The sequence below is a fragment of the Corvus hawaiiensis genome, chromosome 2 (assembly GCF_020740725.1).
Source record: "Corvus hawaiiensis isolate bCorHaw1 chromosome 2, bCorHaw1.pri.cur, whole genome shotgun sequence".
NCBI lineage: Eukaryota > Metazoa > Chordata > Aves > Passeriformes > Corvidae > Corvus > Corvus hawaiiensis.
The window spans coordinates 24,816,104-24,836,426 of NC_063214.1; the positions used below are offsets into that span (position 1 = coordinate 24,816,104).

The window sequence follows — 20,323 nt, forward strand, 5'->3', positions numbered from 1 at the left end:
TTCCCCTATAATGATTCTAACACACATTGTGACAAATTAACATACCCCATAAGCTACTTTTATAAGCATTTTTTCTTAGAACAGCCAACAGACTACTATATTCATATAGTTTAAGAAGGTATATTAGTTCATGCTCTACTGCTTCCTTTTCTCTGTTTATAAAATGAATATACTAACTTTTCACAGTACTTTCACACAGACTTCCAAAAGTGATTTGGGCATAAATCATACACCAGAGAGTATCAGATGTCTCAAACCAGAAATCAGATATGAATGGATATTCATCTAAACTAAGTGAGAATGGGGTCTGTCTTGGATTTAGTCCAGCTCCACCGAGGACAGCTGCATGTTTTACACAGAATATGCATTTCTATTTGGAAAAAAATCTTCATATTTTTATCCATGAACCTCTAAGTAATTTCTTGGTAATTTCTTTAAGAAATTAAGTGTAAGTATTTTTCTTTCAAAAATAAATTGGGGGTATATTTGCTCATGCAACCAACTTTTTATGTGACAGCTCCTCAATTAGAACACTCAGAGCCAACCAGGCTGAATTTCCTCCATCCTCCTAGAAGAGATTAAAAATTGCTTTTCCCAGTGCAATAGTGAGAAACTTTCTCATTAAATATCTGGTGACCCACAGGTGAGGTATAATATAGCCAGTGTGTCCAGTTCTCACTAGCAGTTGGAGTTGTTCAGCCTGGAGAAGAGGAGGCTCCAGGGACACCTTATAGCACCTTCCAGTACCTAAAGGGGGCTAAAATAAAGCTAGAGAGGGACTTCTTACCAGGGCCTGTAGTGATAGGACAAGGAGGAATGGCTTCAAAGCAAATGAGAATAGATTTAGATTAGATATTGGAAAAAATTCTTTACTGAGAGGGTGGTGAGGCACTCGAAAAGGCTGCCCAGAGAAGCTGTCGATGCCCCATTCTTGAAAGTGTTCAAGAACAGATTGGATGGTGCAATCAGCAGCCTGGTCTAGTGGAAAGTGCCTGTGCCCATGGTAGTGGGGTTGGGACTAGATGATCTTCCAACATCTGTGATCCCATGGATTAAAAAAAAACCAACAAAAACCAAAAAAATCCCCCACTTGAAATGGCACACAAAATTAGAGAAAATAGTTTAGCCTTTAGGTTTCCCTTTCTGAAGTCAAGAGTTGAACTCAGTGATCCTCAAGGGTCCCTTCCAACTCAGGTTATTCTATTATCCTTATATCGTTAAAAATACAAGGTCAACCATAGAAAGCGAAACAATTAAAAAATACATTAAATAATCTATGCAGCATGAATTTGTTCTCCTCTTGTAGGGATTAATTAAATTATCTTTTTCTGCCATAGTACAGCAAAGCCAGAAATCCATCTGTAGTCATTTGAGACAGAGGAAATTCAGAGTCATTCTGGCTATCTAAGGAAGTTGGACATATAAACTGACAGTATGAACAACCAACCTAAAGATCACTCTGCAATTGTGCAGAATATGTGCAACAGAATGTGAAAACAATGGAAGACACAATGGGAAGATGTGGGATAAGTTAAATATGCTAGAAGAAAAACAGATGCAAAGCAGGTCAAGCAGGAAACTCAAAACAGTGGACACTGAACATTCTGGCATTTTGGATTTACTGTGGCCTCTATACTGCAGGAATAATAATAATTTCCACCTCATAGAAATATTATGAAGGTCAATTCATTAATGTTTATAAAGCTTTCAGAACTACAGTGGTAAGCACTTCTGTTAGAAAAGTCCATGGGGAACTTAATATTCAGGGATGCTCCGAGTTTTAAGTATGCAAAGAAATATTGAAGTACTTTCCTATGAGCAAACACTATTTGTTCTGCTAAATTAAACCTATAGACAAAATATGGGATCATGTAATTAAAAGTTGTCTGTGCAAACAAAGTTATTTAATGAGTGCTTTTGAGTTCAGCAACCTTAAAAGTCTTGAAACAATTTTGAAGATGCAATTGCACGTGTTGGCCATGAAGGGTGTGCATTACTTCATTTGAGATTAATAATGCAAAAAGATAGATATTTGCACAAAAAACCCCAAACAAGTTAATCCAGTTATATGACTACAGGTACCTTAAAATCTTCAAAGATCTTTCAAAAGAAGCTTTTAATGTGCTATGCTCTTTCCTAGGGGTGAGTCCTATTTCTAATTAATACAAACACTTAGGAAAGAAAAATACATTATGCTCATCACAACTTCCATGAAATTACTATAATCTAATTTAGAAGTGTCATTTGTGACTCTGTAGTTTTAAACAGAATAGGGTTTTGCATCTAACTTTAGATCCAAACTCTGGTATATAGGAAAGAATCCTTCCCAACATTACCTTATTTACCATTTAAGTACCGAATGAACTCCGAGAACTTACAAATAAACGTTCATACCAATTTTAAAATGGGTTTTCACTGAAATGCAGCACTTTGCATGCATTTTACTTTTTTGTTCCCTGTATGACCGTAGTAAGGAAATAAGACAGATTAACCCAGCAGCTCAAACTGACTAAAACACTGTGGATAGCTTGTAACAAAGATTTTCTTTTGTTTTTAATTCTTCATAACCAAAAATGTGCTCCTGCAGCATTGTGCTTAAATTGCCATTCCAAAATTCATATTCTCTCTATTATCACTGAACTGTAGTGTCATGTTGCATTTGCAGTTAAAGTACCTATTTGACTGCTGTCAGAAGCATTAAATGTTTATCTTCATAGGTTGACAAAATAAGGTATTACCATCTATAAACTCTGGGAATTAAAATTTAAGACAACCTGATAGGAAATCCAGGTAATTAAGGTATTTAAACTGGCTACTGATTGACTGTATCTTGAAGGCCTGTTTTTGCAAAATGTAAGCAGGATTAGGAAGGCACAACTGCAGTTGGCTATGGGATTCCATACCGGTTTTAACAAAAGCCTAAAACTATTCTGGCCTCCGTGGGTTTTGCACAAAGACTGGGTAATGTACATACTAAAACTATGACTATACTATCAATATAAACAAAACAGCAAGATTTAAAGGATGGTTATTGGGCTGTAAGACTACCCAGTAACAACACTGAAGACCGGTTTGGAGAAGAACAGAAATCTCATGCTTTGGGGTTTAAAGGCAGTCCATAACCATTTGGGGAGTAATTCTTTGAGAAGAAGACTAAATTGCCAGTTCTTGGACCTTTTTGTGGATATCCAGGTGCTGCCTACAGCAAAAGAAAACATGTTAGAGTAGATTAATTGTATACCTGGTAAAGTGCCACTGTTACTGTGCTCTTAACTGAGGTCTTGATTTCAAAGTTATTAGCCTCATGCTCTACGAATTCACCCTATGATTGTTCTTCAAGAAAACCTTGAGTAGTTCTACTCGGGAGACTTATTTTCACGAGGAACAAGTACTTCACATACAAAAAAAATTTACATCTTCATTCTTACTCATTTTTTTCCAACTGCGTCATCCCCTAACAAGCAACCTTCTGAAAAAGTAATAAAATCACTGTTTTCTCCTTTTAACTTCCCTCTGCTCAAAGTTCTACTCAAATGATTTAAAACATCCTAACTGTCATCTTCTCACTTCCTCTATTAATAGCAGATCTCTCCCCAGTGCTGTGTTTTAGTTTCTAGATGCTCTGGACAAACACAGGTGAGTCTAAAAATCCTTACCAGAGGGAAAAAACAACATGTATACAGAGGGAAAATACAAAGAAGCAAACCCAAGGAAATTAGGTCTATCCCAATTAAAATTAACATAGACTTCATTAGCTTATTCTACTGGATCATGCCTAGTTTTAGGATGATGCTGCTATCTCACACATTCAGTTCAACTAATGTGAACTATAATCAATATTTTCATGATTTCCACTTGGAGACCCAAATCCCAAGAGCAGCCCCTAGATACAGCCTAAACTGTACCTCAGCTTCCTGTTGTCACAAAATAGCTATGACAAAAATTTCACATTGCTTGAGTACTTTGAAAATGGTGCCACTGATTCATTATTACAGCTACCAACATATAAATTTGTCATGCTTAAAACAGGACGTAGCTACTCCATAAGTAACAGTTTCAAGAATATTTCATTCTTTCAGTACAGAAGATCACATTAATGTTTTAAATATAAATGTCAAAAGTAACTCATTGAGAACATCTCAGTGTAAAATATTCAGTTTACTTCTGTTAAACTCTAATCAGTATCTCTAAAGGACATTGTGGTAATAAGCATCCTAAAAATGCCACAAAATGGAGAGCTGGCTTTCAGGTGTGTTACAAATGAAAGCAGGTGTGTTACCATTCAAAAACAGTGTCCTGCTAGAGGATTGGATCTGTGTTTTCCGTCAAGCAGATCTCCCACAAACTTCAGAAAGGCAATTTATTTACATAAAAACTGCAGGGAAAGGCCCTTTAATTCTTAAGTATGAGTCAGCTTTTATGTTTCACTTCTAAATGAGGACTTTTATAATCAGCAAAGAAAAGAAAACGAGTCTGAGGTGCCACTTAGGCTGTTAGCCCAGACGCCTTGATGCTGCAGATAACAAACCAAAACTGCCATTAGCTTTACTCAGTTCTGTGTGCAGCAGGATCACAGATCATGGATCCTTAAATATGCAGCCCATAGAACTTACGTAACTGAACATGAAAATACCCAGTTCAAATACCAGAAGTCCTTGCTCAACAAAAGCTTGTGGAGGACAGAATTCGGGTTATGTGCATGTCGGTGCATTTTTAGTTCAGTTCAGGCTGACTGAGGTACAAATTCTGGCTGGGCTCTGGCCCCCTGGAGCAGGCAGGGTGAAGCTGCGCCTGCATCAGGCCCCACTGCCTTCGGCTCCCTTGCAATAGTGCAGGACGCAGGACTGGGCCCTCACAGCTTCTGGGGCTTCCTTCAAACATGCTCGTGGTGCTCCTCAAGTGCTCGAGAGCCGATGAAGTGGAGCCCGTGGATAAACACTGCAGAGTGTCAGGAGCACATGATCACCGAGTGTTTTGGAAGTTTGCTTTCGGCATACCTTTGCATCTTGAAAAAAGGAAGCCGGTGTTTTGTGTACAACAGACTTCTGCAGTAACATGCATTCATAAGCAAGTGCTGCTGCAAGCAACCAAAAGGTTTCCTATACAAATATTTACTTTGTTGAGAACATTTTAACCTGAGAGCTAAGACAGACAAGTATTGGCTACTGAAATCTTCTTCAAATGACATATTCCTTTACACATATTTCAAGCAGATCTATCAGAACATAACACTGTCTTCAAGTAGCATCAAAGCAAACAAGGGAAATAATGGAGATTAGGAAAAAAGTAATTTCATTTCATCTTACGTTGCTCATTTTCAAAAATAGGCCATACAAAATAAGACTATGTCTCGCTAAATACAGATCTTCATCCCTATCACATGATTTAAACATGAAGAACCATGTTGAGTTTTAGCCTTACTTAGAAATCTTTGAATGTCAGACCTTTTAATGATATTTTCATGTACCTTGATTGTTTGTATTATCTTTTTCCTGAAGTGACAAAAATGCGAAATCACTGTACTGAACACCTGGAGTTTCACAAAATGCTAAATTACCGTGTACATAAGCAAAAGTAGTCAAATCCATGCCTGGGAAGCAGGTATGATTCTTATGCACTCATCACTGACACTATTAAACTACAGAATAATTTGAGTCAAAAGGCTGGAACCTGTTGTGGTTCAGGATGGCAAAAACTATAAAAAAAAAAAAATTAGAATTTTGTAGAACCTATCTAAAGGTCTCTGAGTCTTTAAGCCATAGGGGCTCACCCTTCTCCCCTTGAACTCTGGAAGAGTTTTGACACTAGCTGTAGCTGAAAGCCAAACAGAATTAGAAACATGATATCTGAGATCAGGAAAGCTGTTTCACAAGGAGCAGATCTGCACACAAAATGCCTTATAGGCTTGTCTTGGTTGTTTATATTTCTTTCTTCTTCCCAAAACATGAAAAGAAATGATGATGTGCAGGAGTTGGCTGTAATCTAAATTTCAGATCAATTTGTATCTCATTAATAAAAGCAAAGTATACTTAATAGGTGGGATCCATTTACTACTAGTAATGCAAATTGCACTAATTAAAAATTCTGGTTTTGAAGCTTCTAATCAAAACAATTAAGCAAACAAAACTTCTAGTAAACCCACCAGAATTCACATAAAAGTGACAGGTAATAGCAGAGGATCATAATCTCCTTTCGTGTTTTGTCTTCATTACAAAAGTATGATTTTCATATTCCAGAGTTGGTCAGAAGTACCAAACAGTTTGTACTATTTTACAGGTGCAAATATTTAAGACCACCACTAAAAGCTTTGTTGCAGAAAACAGATACAAACCAAAATACATACAAGGATAGCTTATGCTTTCTACTCATAGAAAATTCCCACTTAAGGAACTGACCAACACATCAAAACCAATGCCAAACAGATTTGGCAACTTTTGGTATTTATGCTGTCCCACTAAGTTTGCTATCATGCAATCATAAACTTCAGTACTTATGGTAAACAGCCACCCTGAATCTACATCCAGCTCCTCACAAATAATTTAAATCCTAGGTCCAGTAACCGCTGCACTGTCTTTTACTTCTAGCTTGTACCTTTTTCTTAAAATAGAGAAGGAAAGGCAGGGAGGATAAGAAGAGTGAGGAGGGGAAGTAGATGTGTACAATTTTCAATTTCTAATGACTTGTAAATGTTATCGGGACTAGCACCAATTGATTTGCTTTCCTGTCCACAATCCTGTCAGCACTTTGGGGTCCAAGTGTGAACTTGGAATTCGGCCCTGAGTGCTGAAATCAAGATTTATACAAATTTACTGACCACCCCAACTCTGCAGCAGGAAGAAAAAAGCATCCAGTGGATCTCTGTCTTTTCATTCCAAAGTCCTTATACAACCACTGCAGCTGTCACCTAAAACGCTTATTGATATCATATTACTACCCCCCCACACACCCCCAAATCCAAAGTAGCTTTTATTATTTCCATAGAAAATAAAAATACAGCCTTTACCTTACAGATCTGAAAATAATCTGAAGTGAGCGTCTCCTGGATCTCCTCTCTGGGTGTCCCTGCAGCTCCCGCAGTCCCTCCTGGGTGCACGGAGCCACCACCAGCCCCACTTCCACTGCCACCGCCACTGCTTCCAACAGGGGATGAGGCAGTTAAACCATCCAAAACTTTGCGAAAATTAAATTTCTTCATTTTGGAAAAATCTTTCGGAAGATTTGGGGGGGGAGAAAGGATGTGTCGTAACACATTCAGCTACATGTAGCGACCGAGAAAGTCTTTAATGGTCCTCTTGAGTGAGGCAGCACTTTAAGTCTCTTGTACCAAACAGAACGTCAATATTAGGTATAATTGATTGAAAAATACAAAGGCTTCATTTTGTCAGACGCAAAAGCTACCTGGAAAGGTCCTTTCCAAAAATAAATAAATAAATAAATAAATAATCCACAAGCAGCAGGACTAAGATTTACGTTCAAACAAGGAACAATGGAACAACCGCCATCGGGTTCGCTCACAAAATCCACATTTAGCAGTGGTCAAAACAGAAAAGTAAATAAAAAATTCAAGCCGGCATCCAAAACAGTGGGATCCATCCCTCTACCTTATCTGCCTAAGATCTGCCTTCGACACTTGATTATTTCAGCAAAACTACCAGAATTCGTCTACATTCAATTTCCCCTTCCCCTCCAAACCCCTTTGAGCCAGGGGTATCACTGCCCTCGACGTTTCCGAGGAGCGGATTCCCCGTTCCCAGCCGCTGGCGCGACTCCTGTTTCTGGTTCCCTGCCCACCCCAGCAAATGCCGGCAGCCGCTGCCGCACTCGGTGCTCCTCTCTCTCTCCCCTCGGGCTCCACGGCGGGGTGCGAGATGCGGGCTGAGAGCCCCCTCGCTTTCCTCGCCGCCCCGGCCGCCGCTCCGTGAAGAGCGACGGCAACGAGCGACCCCCTAAGTCAGTCCGGCCGTCCCGGGCTGACCACCCGTCCCGTCCCTGCGCTGACGGACCCACCGCCCGTCCCGATCACCGAGCCTGAGCCGCTGCCGTGCTCTCCCCCCGGGGCCGCTCCGGCGGGACCGGGCTCCCTTCGGCGCCGGGGGGACCCGGGGCGGGGAGAGGCGGGGCGGGTGAGGAGCGGAGCGGGGCAGGTGAGCGGGGAGCGGCGGTGGCGGCGGCTCCTGCCCGCCCAGCGCGCTCGCAGCCGTTCTCCGAGGTACTGAAACCTCCGCCGGCGTCAGCCGCAGCTCCTCCTCCTCCCCCTTCCTCCTCCTCCTCTCTCTCCCTGCCTCCCTCCCCCGTCCGCCAGGCCCCGCCTGCCGCACCAGCGCACAGCCGGTGCCTGCACCCTACACCCCGCCCCTCGCTCCCGGCTCCGCGGTGGGCGGGGAGCGGGAAAGGCGGGAAAACGTTAGTGATTGACAGGCATCCGCGGGTTCCTATTGGTTACTGTGGTCAAGTCCGGTGGACGTGACTGGCGGAGAGGGGAGAGGGGGCGGGGACTGCGCGCAGCGTCCCGGCGGGCGCTCGGCTTCAGGTAGGGAACAAGCGATGTCTGACAGCCGCCGCCATCCGCGGCTCCTGATTGGGGCGCTGCGAGGATGGGCACGCGCTGCCACCAATGGGAGCTCAACTCCGCGACGCCCCGCCCCCAGCCCGGCGGGGTGGGCGGGGCCAGGGCAGCCCCCGCCCCACTGCGGCGAGAGCGGCGGCGGCCCCGGCGCTGCTGAGGGGGAGCAGCCCCCGGGGGCAGCGGGTCTGGCGGGGAGCTGCGTTTGTGGCCGTCGGGAGGACTGAAAGTTGGTTTCGCAGCCTCAGCGGCGTGCGGGGGGTCGAACCGCCCCTAAATTCGGTATGAAGTTGTGTCAAGGGACGTCTGGGTTGGCTATTAGCAAAAGGTTCTTTCACCCTGCGAGTGTTTAGGCACTGTAACAGGCTCCCCAGGGAAGCAGTCACAGCACCAAGCCTGACAGAGTTCGAGAGCGTTTGGACAATGCTCTCGGGCACGTGGTGTGACTCTTGGGGATGCTCCTGTGCAGGGCAGGAGATGGACTGGATGAGCCTTGTGGGTCGCTTCCAACCCAGGATATTCTGTGATTCTGTAAAGATGTCGCGGGAGATGACGGTCTCGGCGGTGGCAGAGAGGGGTGCTGAGTGAGGAGCTCCCGGTTTTGGCCATGGCACGGAGGGGTCTGTGCGGGTCGGTGCTCAGCCCGCGCACTGACATCGCCTCCCCGGGGACAAATCCCTTTTCCCTTCCCGGGAGGAATACGAAGGACCCAGGGCTGCCCTTCCCGAGGCTCGCTCCGAAGCCGTGCAAGTTGCGTGGGATAGCTCTCTGGCCTCCGAAGCGCGATCCGGCACACGAGGTGTTGCACTGCACACAGGCCTCCATAAAAGGGTTATTCAGGTCGGGAACAAATGAGGCAGCGATTAAAAGTGACTCACGGCACAGCGCTGTCAACGTGGTTGGAAGCCGAGAACTGAATAAAATGGTGTGAGGAATTTCTTCTGTACGGGAATAAACACATAACACCTCTCCTCTCCTGTGTAGGAATTAATACGTAACACCTCACCAAAGTGTTGCACATTCCTCACACTTGAGGTGAACAATGAGTGCACACTGGTCACCTCATTTTTCAGATATTTCAGGGATGCTTAGTGTAGTTCTGATACCCACTGTAATACCTAATTTGTTTTTCATGAAACTTAGATTTCTGTGAAGCAAGATAATACTCTCTATTTCAGCTTCTTACACGGAGATCCATACTTTATTTTTCTTCACTTTAGCTCATCCCTTTGTTCACAGGTACTCCCCATCTGAATGATAAGAAGATTGCAGTAAAGTTCAAAGAATAACTGTAGCTTCACTTAATGCCCTCATGAAAAATAAAGGATACATTGCTGATGAAACTGGAAAGGTTGATAGGTTTCCCTAGCCAGGAAAAAAGGGAACATAACTTTGTATGGGAAACAAAATATATGAGGACTATGGCAAGGAGACAGAAATGAAAAAGGGCATGGAACTGAGTAAGCAAATCTGTAAAGATATAAGTAGAGAGTTTTGGAGAATAAGGGAAAGTCAAAACCCAGTTGAAGCTATTTGAAGAATGTCATGTCCTACTGATATTACGTTCAACAGAGGCAATGCAAGTTAAAAAAAAAAAAAAAGGCTAACAAAACCCGAAAGAAAGATAACAACATGAATTGTAAATAGGAAAGGGAAAGATAAGGTTAAAAATGAAATAATTAGGATGAAGAAAATGTCACAGACAGACTTGCAAAAAGTCTGTCTGGGAGTCAGGGGGTACTAGAGGAAGAAAATCTGATAACAGTAGTTTTACAGTTCTAGGGAGGACAGAGATAAGACAGCTTATTTAAAGTCAAGAACAAGAAGGATGAAAATTAGAAGAATGAATGATAACTTTGGAGGTGGAATAAGGTGCAGACATTTTTTGAATACCAACAACACTTCTCTTCCAGAGAATCACTATGGAGAGCTGGGTATTGATGATTAGATACTACCTCAGGGTATCCAAAAGGGCAAGCAAAGGATCCTCACACTGCCATTGTGCTGTTAGGAAAACTGACTTGTGGGAAAACAAACCAAACCAAACCAAGCTGACCAATAAAACATTATCAGCCCTGTTTAAAAACACCAACTGAGGAAAAAACTTTGGCTCACTACTGGTGCACATAAGGCATGTACGTCCCTTTTAAAAGTTTTTCTCTTAAGCTGGACACAAATCCAGAAGCCGAGAGACAATGATGGAAATGAGAGTTGTGGGATGGTGCAGAGGGTGACAGGGCACTCACTGTAGGCCATAGGCAAACTCAGGAATAGTTACAGCAGGCAAAGAAAGGAGCCCCATTCAATGACCAGACTGCTGAGAAGTTTGTTGTAGAACAACAAAAAAAAGGAACAATTTGGTTTTGACAGAGTAAAAAAAAAACATTGCTTTTTTTTTCAGTGGAGAAACAAGCAGTATACATGAGGCATTCTCTTGCTGGCTTGTACTGTTTTAGATGGTATTGATATTTCATTGGATACTTCTGAGATTGCCACCAACAGTTTTAATAAAAAGTTGGTAAAATTAGGAAAATGTGGAAAGATTTTAGATGTTAAATTAACACATAAACCAAATTAAATAAGACATGACAATGCATTGTGGGAAATATGTATCTAAATGTATATTAGATAGTAATGAGAGGGTATATGCATCAGTGGTTTTTCTGTATAGTATCTTTTACATTTAGTAGTCATCTTGTTCTGCAAGGTCAAACAGAAGCCAAACATTAAAAGGATAACAGTTTGCTAGAAAGATTTTGCTGAGAAAGAGGATCTTTAACATTCCATACCATCAAAATTCTTATGAACTCTCATTTTGGTTTTTGCTTAAGTAAGCTTGTGATTATGTGCAGTAATATAAAAAGATTGGTCAGAGTCAAACCTGGCAAAGGAGAGTAATATTAATTCAGTATTCTCTCAGTCTGATTCAAGACCTGACCAAGAAAATGAAGAATCAGGAAAGATGTGCTTAGATCAGCTGACCAGAAAGTGATAGTATTAGAAATGGTATATGTTTTGTGTATGACTGATCATTAATGTTCTGGTCAGTTCTCTGACTTTCTTTTTTTTTAAATAGCCAATCCTGTTTCAGCACATGGACTAGAATTTCCTGACTTTTCAAAGCTGCAAACATATTTTAATCTCAGGTTATATTTTTGGTAGTTTAAAAAACATGCGTGCAGAAGTGTGCAATAAGTGATGGTTTCACAGTTGACACTTTTGAAGTGATTCATATGAGTCCTTTTGATAATCCATGTGTTAGTAGTTAAAAGCAATGACCCTTGAGAGAACTCACTGTATGCCCACCAGCAGCTGACTAGACCACAGCCTTGCAACTACACCCTGGCAAAGAACTTCGGTGCCTGTAGAGAAAGGAAGGAAAAGGATGTAATCAAATACCAGAAACACATTTATGCCAATGCAGGCAAAACTGTGACTTTCCACAGCTACCCATTCCTCATCACACGGTGGGACATTAGCCAATATTACCCATGTTTCTGTGTAATTCCAGAATATCGAATGGCAGCAAGCATAGTGTTCCTGCCTGCAGAGCTCCACTAAAAATATCCCCAGTCGGTGCTGAATATCTGGTTGGAACAGCTTGCTGAACTCTATCAATTAGCCAGATCTTAATCTATTTAATGTGTTTTATTAAGGCTATATAATGCTAATGTTTTAATCAAAATGTCAAGCAGTACTAAATCAGATTCATTAGGAAGGTCCAAGTCTATCACATCCATGTGGTTACCTTGATCAAACAAACCTGTAATCTCATCAAAAATTGAAGTCAGGCCTGCTTGTCAAGTCTTGTTTCCATAAAGCCATGTGGACTTGCTTTCATTACCTTCCTACCTTTAACTCCTTATTGATTGAATCACACATAGCAGGACTGCTTTAATTCACATAACATCACTGTTTTGTCTAGGATTAAAAGGATGCCAAGTCTGTTATTACCTTGGTCATTCTGCTTGATTCTTGGAATAACATGAGCTTTCCTTTGGCTCGTTGAATATTAGCTGTAAAGAGAGCTGTTCAAAATTAACATAAGAAGGCTGGAAGTCTCCTACTCTTTAAGGATCTTTGGATACTCAGGTGCCATAGAGACTGCTGATTGAAAAACAGCAGTGCCATTCTCATCCTACAGAGGTGTCAATGGATAGAAAGATAATTCATCATCCTCATGTAATATTAATACATTATCATTTTTCTTTCTCTTCACAAGTACAGGATGGAAATATTTACCATAAAAATGAGATCTTTTATGCATGCTCTGAGACCGAGTTTCTTAATGAAGAAGCTGTGGAATGTGTCTGTACAAAACTGAGAATGTAATTTTGTAATAAGAACTCCATTTTGTGCAGTTGGCAAAGTACAGGTGTAAATTAGCCCATGGGTAGAGTCCCCCATGGGTAAATCACCTCAGCTTGAGGTGATCTGTTCTTGTTGCTGTTGAAAAGGAAGGTCCTGCATCCATTTGAGCCCTTGGGGGTTTTTTGTCCCTTCAGCAATGCATTAATTTGCTAGGAAAGTCAATAGTTTTATTTTGGGTTAATGAGCTGGATTAGCTCTGCACAGGGTCAGACAAGTCCTAGAGCCAGTGCAAAGAAAGGCAGAGCCATAGGCCTGGAGAGAAAGATGAGGGTAGCCCCACTTTTGTTAAATCTGGTTCGGTTCAGGTGTACACTGTAAATTCATCGCGATGGTGGCCTATTGAGTTGTGTTCCAAATACATGCCTTGCTCAGGAAGGGCTGCATATCTCAGTGAAGAGCTGTCACAAGCCAGCAGTCAGGGACAAAGAGCCAGCCCTGTTGCAACAGAGCAATGTGGGTTTTGCAGAGGGCTCTCCCAGGGCTCTGGGATTCAACCTGTGTTTGCTTGCTCTGAAGCAGGGGTCATTTTCTAACAGGTTGTGGGGTCCAAGGTGTTACAGAAGCCACAGAGAAGCTAAAGCCTCAGTGATTACTATCTGCACAGCAGTAACTTGCTTTTTTACTACAGCAAGTCTGCAAATCTCTGGGATGTCAAATTGAGATAACTTGGGTTCTAGTCAAGACAATGTGGGGCCTTGCCTGGGAGAGCCAACTGGTCTAAGAGGCTTGGTCAATACTAGGGTAGTTAATATATGCCATGTACCACGCTGCCAGAGATCTCTTACCCGCCTTTATTGTAGTTCTCAGACTGACTTGGCGGTATTCTCTCTGCATCCAACTTGCATTGTATTCCATGCACAGTTTTCTAGTTCTTGCTCTTAGTTCCTTTTCCTAACACTTCATTTTATAGATCCCTGTCTGTCACACAGTTTAGCTACCTCTTTCCCCTCTTACATCTTCCATAAGGGTTAGACAAAACTCTCTGGCTTTCCCAGGTCCTGCTGTGTGCCAGGCTTTTTGAACTTCTAGTGACCCGGGATTGCAGTCCAGCTCGTGCACATCCGATGTATCTGAGGGTGTAATGGTTCATTAAAATATTTTTAGTAACTGGCACAGGTTTTTGGAAAGCAGAATTGTTATTTTCTTACTCTGAATTTTAATTTCCACCAAGCAGATGTCTGACTTTTGATCAATATATACATTTCTGAATTTTTTTGTGGATGTTTTCCATTCTGAACATTTTCATCTTCTCTAGTAGCTGCAAAACAGCAGGAGCTGATGCCTTTTCAAAGTCAGTTGTTAATAGTTCTCAGAATAGCTTTCCAAAAAAAGACATCTATGAAAATGGGATAGCCACTAGCTTTTCAATACAAGAGAATGTTTGGGTCCTTGACCAAATGTGTACCTATCCAGGTAATAGTCAGATCACCAAACTGACCAGTAGCCCTCCCAAACATGTTAGCAAGAGATCACAGATTTCCAAGCCATCAAGGATAAGCTTTCACATAGAGAACTTCAAGCATCAGTTAAGCATGTTAGATAATCTACTGTATTTAAATCCCTTGAGAGGAGAATATCCATTATTAAAGCAGAATCAGTAAGAGCTTTAGCAAGTCAGGAAGACTGTAATTCGCACTGAATATTCTTTTTGTTGTCAGCTTTGCTACAAATTTGACGTCTTATGCCTTTTTCCATTATTGCTCTGAGTGTTTTGCAAATTATCACTGACATTTGAAGTGACAGCCAATGTATTGCAAATTGTTAGCTCACTTTACTAGATTCTGCCCTAACAAAGGTCTCAGTTAGGACTGGGCTACTTGTCTTGGTTGCTTTCAAACCCACACAATCTTGCAAGTTTGAAATACAATCTTTGAATTCATATAAAACATAAGGAGTTGGAAAGAAAAAAAGTACATTTAATGAGTCTGCACTTGCTCTATAGAAAAGCCATCAGCACAGTTTGCATTTTTGGGCAGGTTTCTTCCAATACAGAAAAGAGACTTCTTATTAGTTGGGGAAAATTTCAGCTGCCCTTTAATATCATTCAGGTTAAATTATAGGGTAAAAATGTCCATTCACTCAAACTAGTTTGATAAATCATAGGAACCAAAAATATAATGTGTCAGTTCACAAAACATCAGATATCACATTTCTGGCCTATGTGTGAAAAATCTTCATACAAAAGTCTTGGTCCAAGAGCAGGTGACTGTATTTCTTACGGATGGCCCTTAATAGTGTAGATAGATTTGGAAAGATCAAAGCAGAGAGAGAGGAGAAGAGCAAAGGTAAAATGGAGCCCACATTCCAGTATTTCAATCCTTTTGTCATTAATAGCACTCAGTTTTAGGTCTGCATCTTTCATTTTTAACACTGATATATTCTGCAAATTGCTGTTGACCTGCAAGACCAATACCCTTGTCTCTTCCCAACAATTCCTCATGATAAACAGGCTAACCAGAAGACTCCAGGGAATGAATGCTACCTGCAGTCTGACTTCCAACCCTCTTACAAAGTTTATGAAAAAAACCTTGCTGCTACTCTATACAATCACCCCCGCCTCCCAAACCATCCCCCAAACCTGAACCACATCCTGACCTTCAGCACGGGACTGCAAACCACCTAATCAGCTGTCTAAGAATTAATGCCATGTTGAGCTATTCCATGGGTGAATTTGATCACTGAAATGTCTCTAATGCCTTCCTTTTCCCCCCTTTAATCTCAATTTAAGAGCAAAATGAAGGCAGATCCAACCATTCTGTCTCCTCTGCAAGTATTCCATGAAATATTCCATCCTAGTCTTGATACTTTGTTGAAAGGAAATCTGGCAGAAATGTTAGCAATGAAAATCCAGTCAGTCCTAAAAGTTTAAAAAATGCTTCTTCATGCCAGAAATGACAGCTATATTATTTATTCCTCAGCCCTTGTTCTGTCTCTCAGTCAGGGATTTTCTTTATGCCAATGTGATATATCAAATAGGAATTTGGTATGTAGTGTCTGTATTGGATTGGATTGAATTGTCTCAGGGGCTTGGCATCCCTGCTGTCCCATCTGCATCCTTCAGGTAGTGGATATTTGCAGAGTGCTTTTCCAGCTAAGAAGTTAGTGCAGTGCTGATCTGCAACACAATGCTGAACACAAAGTCTGTCCCTCAGCAATTTCTGTGTGTGCAATCCTATTAATGGCCATTTCTTCAAGCCTGGAGGAAATGAGAATCCACCTCAGGACAGATCTGAGCTTAATTCTTCAGTGTATAATCAGCATTTAGAGTGACAGAAATAATTTGTTTTCCAGTTCAGAAGCTCAAAATAATGTTAATATATTTAATATATTGAAATAAATATCCAAATAGAAATTCAAATAAGAAATGTCTGCTTTGAAAATATCAGAATTATTTTTTCCAAATGTTGCTTGCATTTTATTTCTACTAGAATCATCCTCTAAACCTGACATACTCGTTCAGTCTTCCCATTAACTCAAACTAGTCCAAAATAGCTGTCACTGACTTCCACTTCTGTCCTTTAGAGAGGTTTGATGCATTTCTCAGTGGAGAATGAGGCACAACTGTCTTACATCTCAAGTTTTGTGTGATGACCATTGAATTGAAGCAGTTTCCCGAGAAGCTGCAGGAGGAGTTTTCTGAAATATGTGGTAGAGACCATGGTCCCCCATCGCAAATTCAAGTCTCTCTCAGGCAGACTCACCACCTCCTAGGTGGAATACACCAGATTGATGTGCTTGCTTATCCCACCTGTGTCATCAAACCATGCTTTATTACCCAAATCCAGGAAAAGAATTAAAAAATCATTCTCTCTATTGTTCTACTAAGTGACTAGCAAATAATTGCATAGCCCACTCATGTTCATCACATCATGCTCATCTCTATCCACAAGGAAAATCACTTTTAATCTTTGGCTCCAGTGTTAGGAAAGCATTCAAAGTGATAAATCATATAGAACATTTTGATAGTTTCTTCCTAATAGAATTCAGTTTTCTGTATTTTTGAGAATTATTTTCTCATCTCTGTAAAATAAATAAGGCTATAAATCCTGGTCTAAAGGATAACACCAGAAATCTGGCAGTTATTAAATAACATGCAGCCAAAACAAAGTATTGTACCTTTAACTCATTTGTCACATATTTTAGTCATTTGTTTCACCTGTTGGCAGGTTTGAAGGTGAATAGGTATAACAGATACAAACAGTAATTTATTTGGTATTTTAGTTTGCTTAGTGGTGCCTGGGCTGTAGGAGTTTGGGTGATTCATCAAAGGCTCTTGTCCCCCAGACAGCACAGACTCTGTTTCATTACAAGCCCAGCATGTTTTGAAAAACCAGGAGGAGGCGTGTCTAAGCTCTCCATTCTTGGTTAACATGAACACAACATCCCAGCCCTTGCTTTGCATCTACCATGTGCTCATAGACAAGTTGTAAAACCAAAGTTCTCACTCATTTTGAATATTAAGATCCCCAGACATTTTATGGATTGTGTGCCTTCTGAAATGCTCCGTTTTGATCAGGTGCACGTTCACATCCTATTCATCACTCAGCAACATAACCTATGGAGGATGATTGGCATTCATACTAGAAATGCCTTATGCTTTCCTACCAGTATGAATTATTGCTTTCATCTCTGAATTTACATACACTGATGCTTGGACAGATTCTAGACACATTTGGAAGGAAATGTATTTCGAGTGACTGATGGAACAAAGGATGTTTCTAGTTCTCGTCAGACTATTCTTTAAAATATATCACATACCTGACTGACTTAGTATTTTGATCACTGCATTTAGTTTAGTCTCACCAAAACTCATTCTGTCAAGGTGAGTTTATCTTTCCAGAGATTGGTGCTAAAATCTAATCTGTTCTGCATCCTCAATGTTTTAAGGTTTTTCTATTTTGATGCTACTGATGCCACTGTGTTTATTTAGAAGAAAAAAAAGGCTTTAGTTCTTCACATCCTCTTTGCTCACATGAGGGATTTGAGTTCTCCACATAAGAAATGGCTTTGTTTCAGTGTCACATTGAGGTTTGTGTGGCATTATTTTGGTAACAGGGTGGGGACTATAGGAGAGGCTTCTTTGAGAAGCTGCCAGAAACTTCCCCCATGTCTGACAGAGCCAAAGCCAGCTGGTTTCAAGATGGACCTGCCATTGACCAAGGCTGAGCCCACCAGGCATCTGTGATAACTTATTTAAGAAGAGAAAAAATTATTGGGCAGAAGTAATTGCAGCCAGAGAAGAGAGGAGTGAGAATATGTGAGAGGAACAACTTTGCAGACACCAAGGTCAGTGCAGAAGGAAGGGCAGGAGGTGCTCCAGGTGCCAGAGCAGAGATTCCCCTGCAGCCCTATGGTGAAGGTCCTGGTGACATGGGCTGCCCCCCTGCAGCCCATGGAAGTCCATGGGGGAGCAGAGATCCACCTGCAGCCCCTGGAGGACCTCACGCTGAAGCAGGTGGATGCTGGAATGAGGCTGTGACCCCATGGGAAGCCTGCATTGAAGCAGGCTCCTGGCAGGACCTGTGGCCCTGTGGAGAGAGGAGCCCACACTGGAGCAGGTTGGCTGGTAGGACTTGAGACCCTGCAGAGGACTCACACTGGAGCAGTGAAGAACTGTAGCCCATGAGAAGGAGCCATGCTGGAGAAATTCATGGAGAATTATCTCCCATGGGAGGGAGCCTGTGCTGGAGAAGGGGAAGGACTCCTCTCCCTGAGGAGAAAGCAGCAGCAAAAACAACACATGATCGTAACCTCCATTCCCTTTTCCCTATGCTGCTGGCGGGGAGGAGGTAGAGGTTTGGGAATAAAGTTATGCCTGCAAAGGAGGAAGGGGTGGAGAGAAGATGTTTTTAAGATTTGTTTTACTTCTCATTATCCTGCTCTTACTCAGTTGGTAATAAATTAAATTAATTTCTCCAAATCGAGTCTGTTTTGCCCATGACAGTAATCAGTCATCAGTAATCCCCATCCTTATCTCAACTCATGAGCTTTCAGTATATTTGCACTCCCCTGCTCTCTCCCGTTGAGGGGAGTGATAGAGCAGCTTTTGTGGGCACTGGCATCCAGCCAGGGTCAAAGCACCACAAGTGTTAAATTGCACATATTTCTGTCTCTGTAGTTTGTTCTGGCTCTGTTACACTGAAGGATGCTGAAGATGCAGGCAAATACTGTCCTGTACACCAGTGACAGGACTTAACACATCAGCATTTACCTGCTTACAAGTGTGGAGCTTCTGGAAGCTGGGGGAAGTATTCTACCTCTTCACTAACTCATACTCATCTTCTGCCCTGTATGATTTGAGAAGGTCTTCCCTCTCCCTTGATTTTGGTTTTGGTGTGAATACATAAAAGCTTGAAGTCTGGATACATGTTGTATTTGACAGGCTAATTGACCCATTTTAATTAATTGTCTTTGGCTCACACATAAGAGATCACCTTTCCTGTAAGTAGCTTTAAGGAATCCAGTCATTAATCTTCTTAAGCAGCTATTCTGTTCTCACTTCCTCTAAGGCATTTGCTCACACAGCTTCCACACTAGACTCATCCAGCAAGGAAATCCCCAAAGGCTCTTCATTGAGCTCTGGGAGAATCCTACCTCACAAAATAATTCCTGGAAGAAAGGGGTCATTATATTTTATTTAGATGCTCTTTTACGTTGGGAAAGATAGCCAAATTAAGCTAACCTCAACTTGATTTTGAAGTTTTTCCAACTTCTAGGAACAATTACACATTAAATACCTGGACGTAGGTAAGGCCCTGTAAAACAATCTTTCTGGTACTACATTAAAATCACCTCTGAATACAAAACACCATATTTTCAACCCCTTGCTATCATGCTGAGATTAAGATATTGCATTAATTTTAAGTAAGCTTTGACAATTTCAAGTATAAAAACATACCTGGCATAAACCCATAAATACAGAATTCATGAAGCAAGAAGTTATTGTGCTTTTTTTTCCTGGCTGCATCACAAATGTTTTTGGAAATGTGTTGTTTGGGCCACGCCTTCTTCTTTTGACACACAACCTGCTCTGGCTTGTAAGTAGAAAGATACTACTAGAGTGGCAAAACTGTATTAAAATCTTTGTCCTCACTGGGATAGTAGAAACAGGAGCTGACAAACTGATTGCATTTGACAGATGTCATTGAGTCAATGAACAGGACAGGGTGGATTTTAGAATATGCAGTGGGAGGCAGCAAGGCTTAAAAAAAATGGGGTGAGAAACTTGGAGAAAAGCTGATTCAGACTAGATACTGATGTTAGGAGAAGGCCATAGGTTTTCAGTGGTTTTGGGAAGAGAAGAGGGACTAATAGAGAAGGACGGGAAAAAACATAAGGTGGGGGAGAATGGGAAAAATCAAAATCGGCTTTCTGTTTTGGTCATACTGA

General features: G+C 41.5%; 1 protein-coding gene across 8 annotated transcripts in view; it reads right to left on the bottom strand.

The window, feature by feature from the left end:
- STXBP5L (syntaxin binding protein 5L) overlaps nucleotides 1–8,221 on the bottom strand; it is a 190,453-nt gene extending 182,232 nt beyond the window's left edge. For 3 of the 8 annotated variants that reach the window (XM_048293891.1, XM_048293893.1, XM_048293890.1), the window contains exon 1: nucleotides 7,004–8,218. In XM_048293891.1, coding sequence (XP_048149848.1) covers nucleotides 7,004–7,195 — 192 coding nt within the window. In that variant the 5' untranslated portion in view covers nucleotides 7,196–8,218. Of the gene's footprint in view, nucleotides 1–7,003 lie in introns of all 8 variants that reach the window. The other 5 variants (XM_048293888.1, XM_048293892.1, XM_048293889.1 and 2 more) reach the window with 3 other exon arrangements.
- Nucleotides 8,222–20,323: the final 12,102 nt, after the last annotated feature.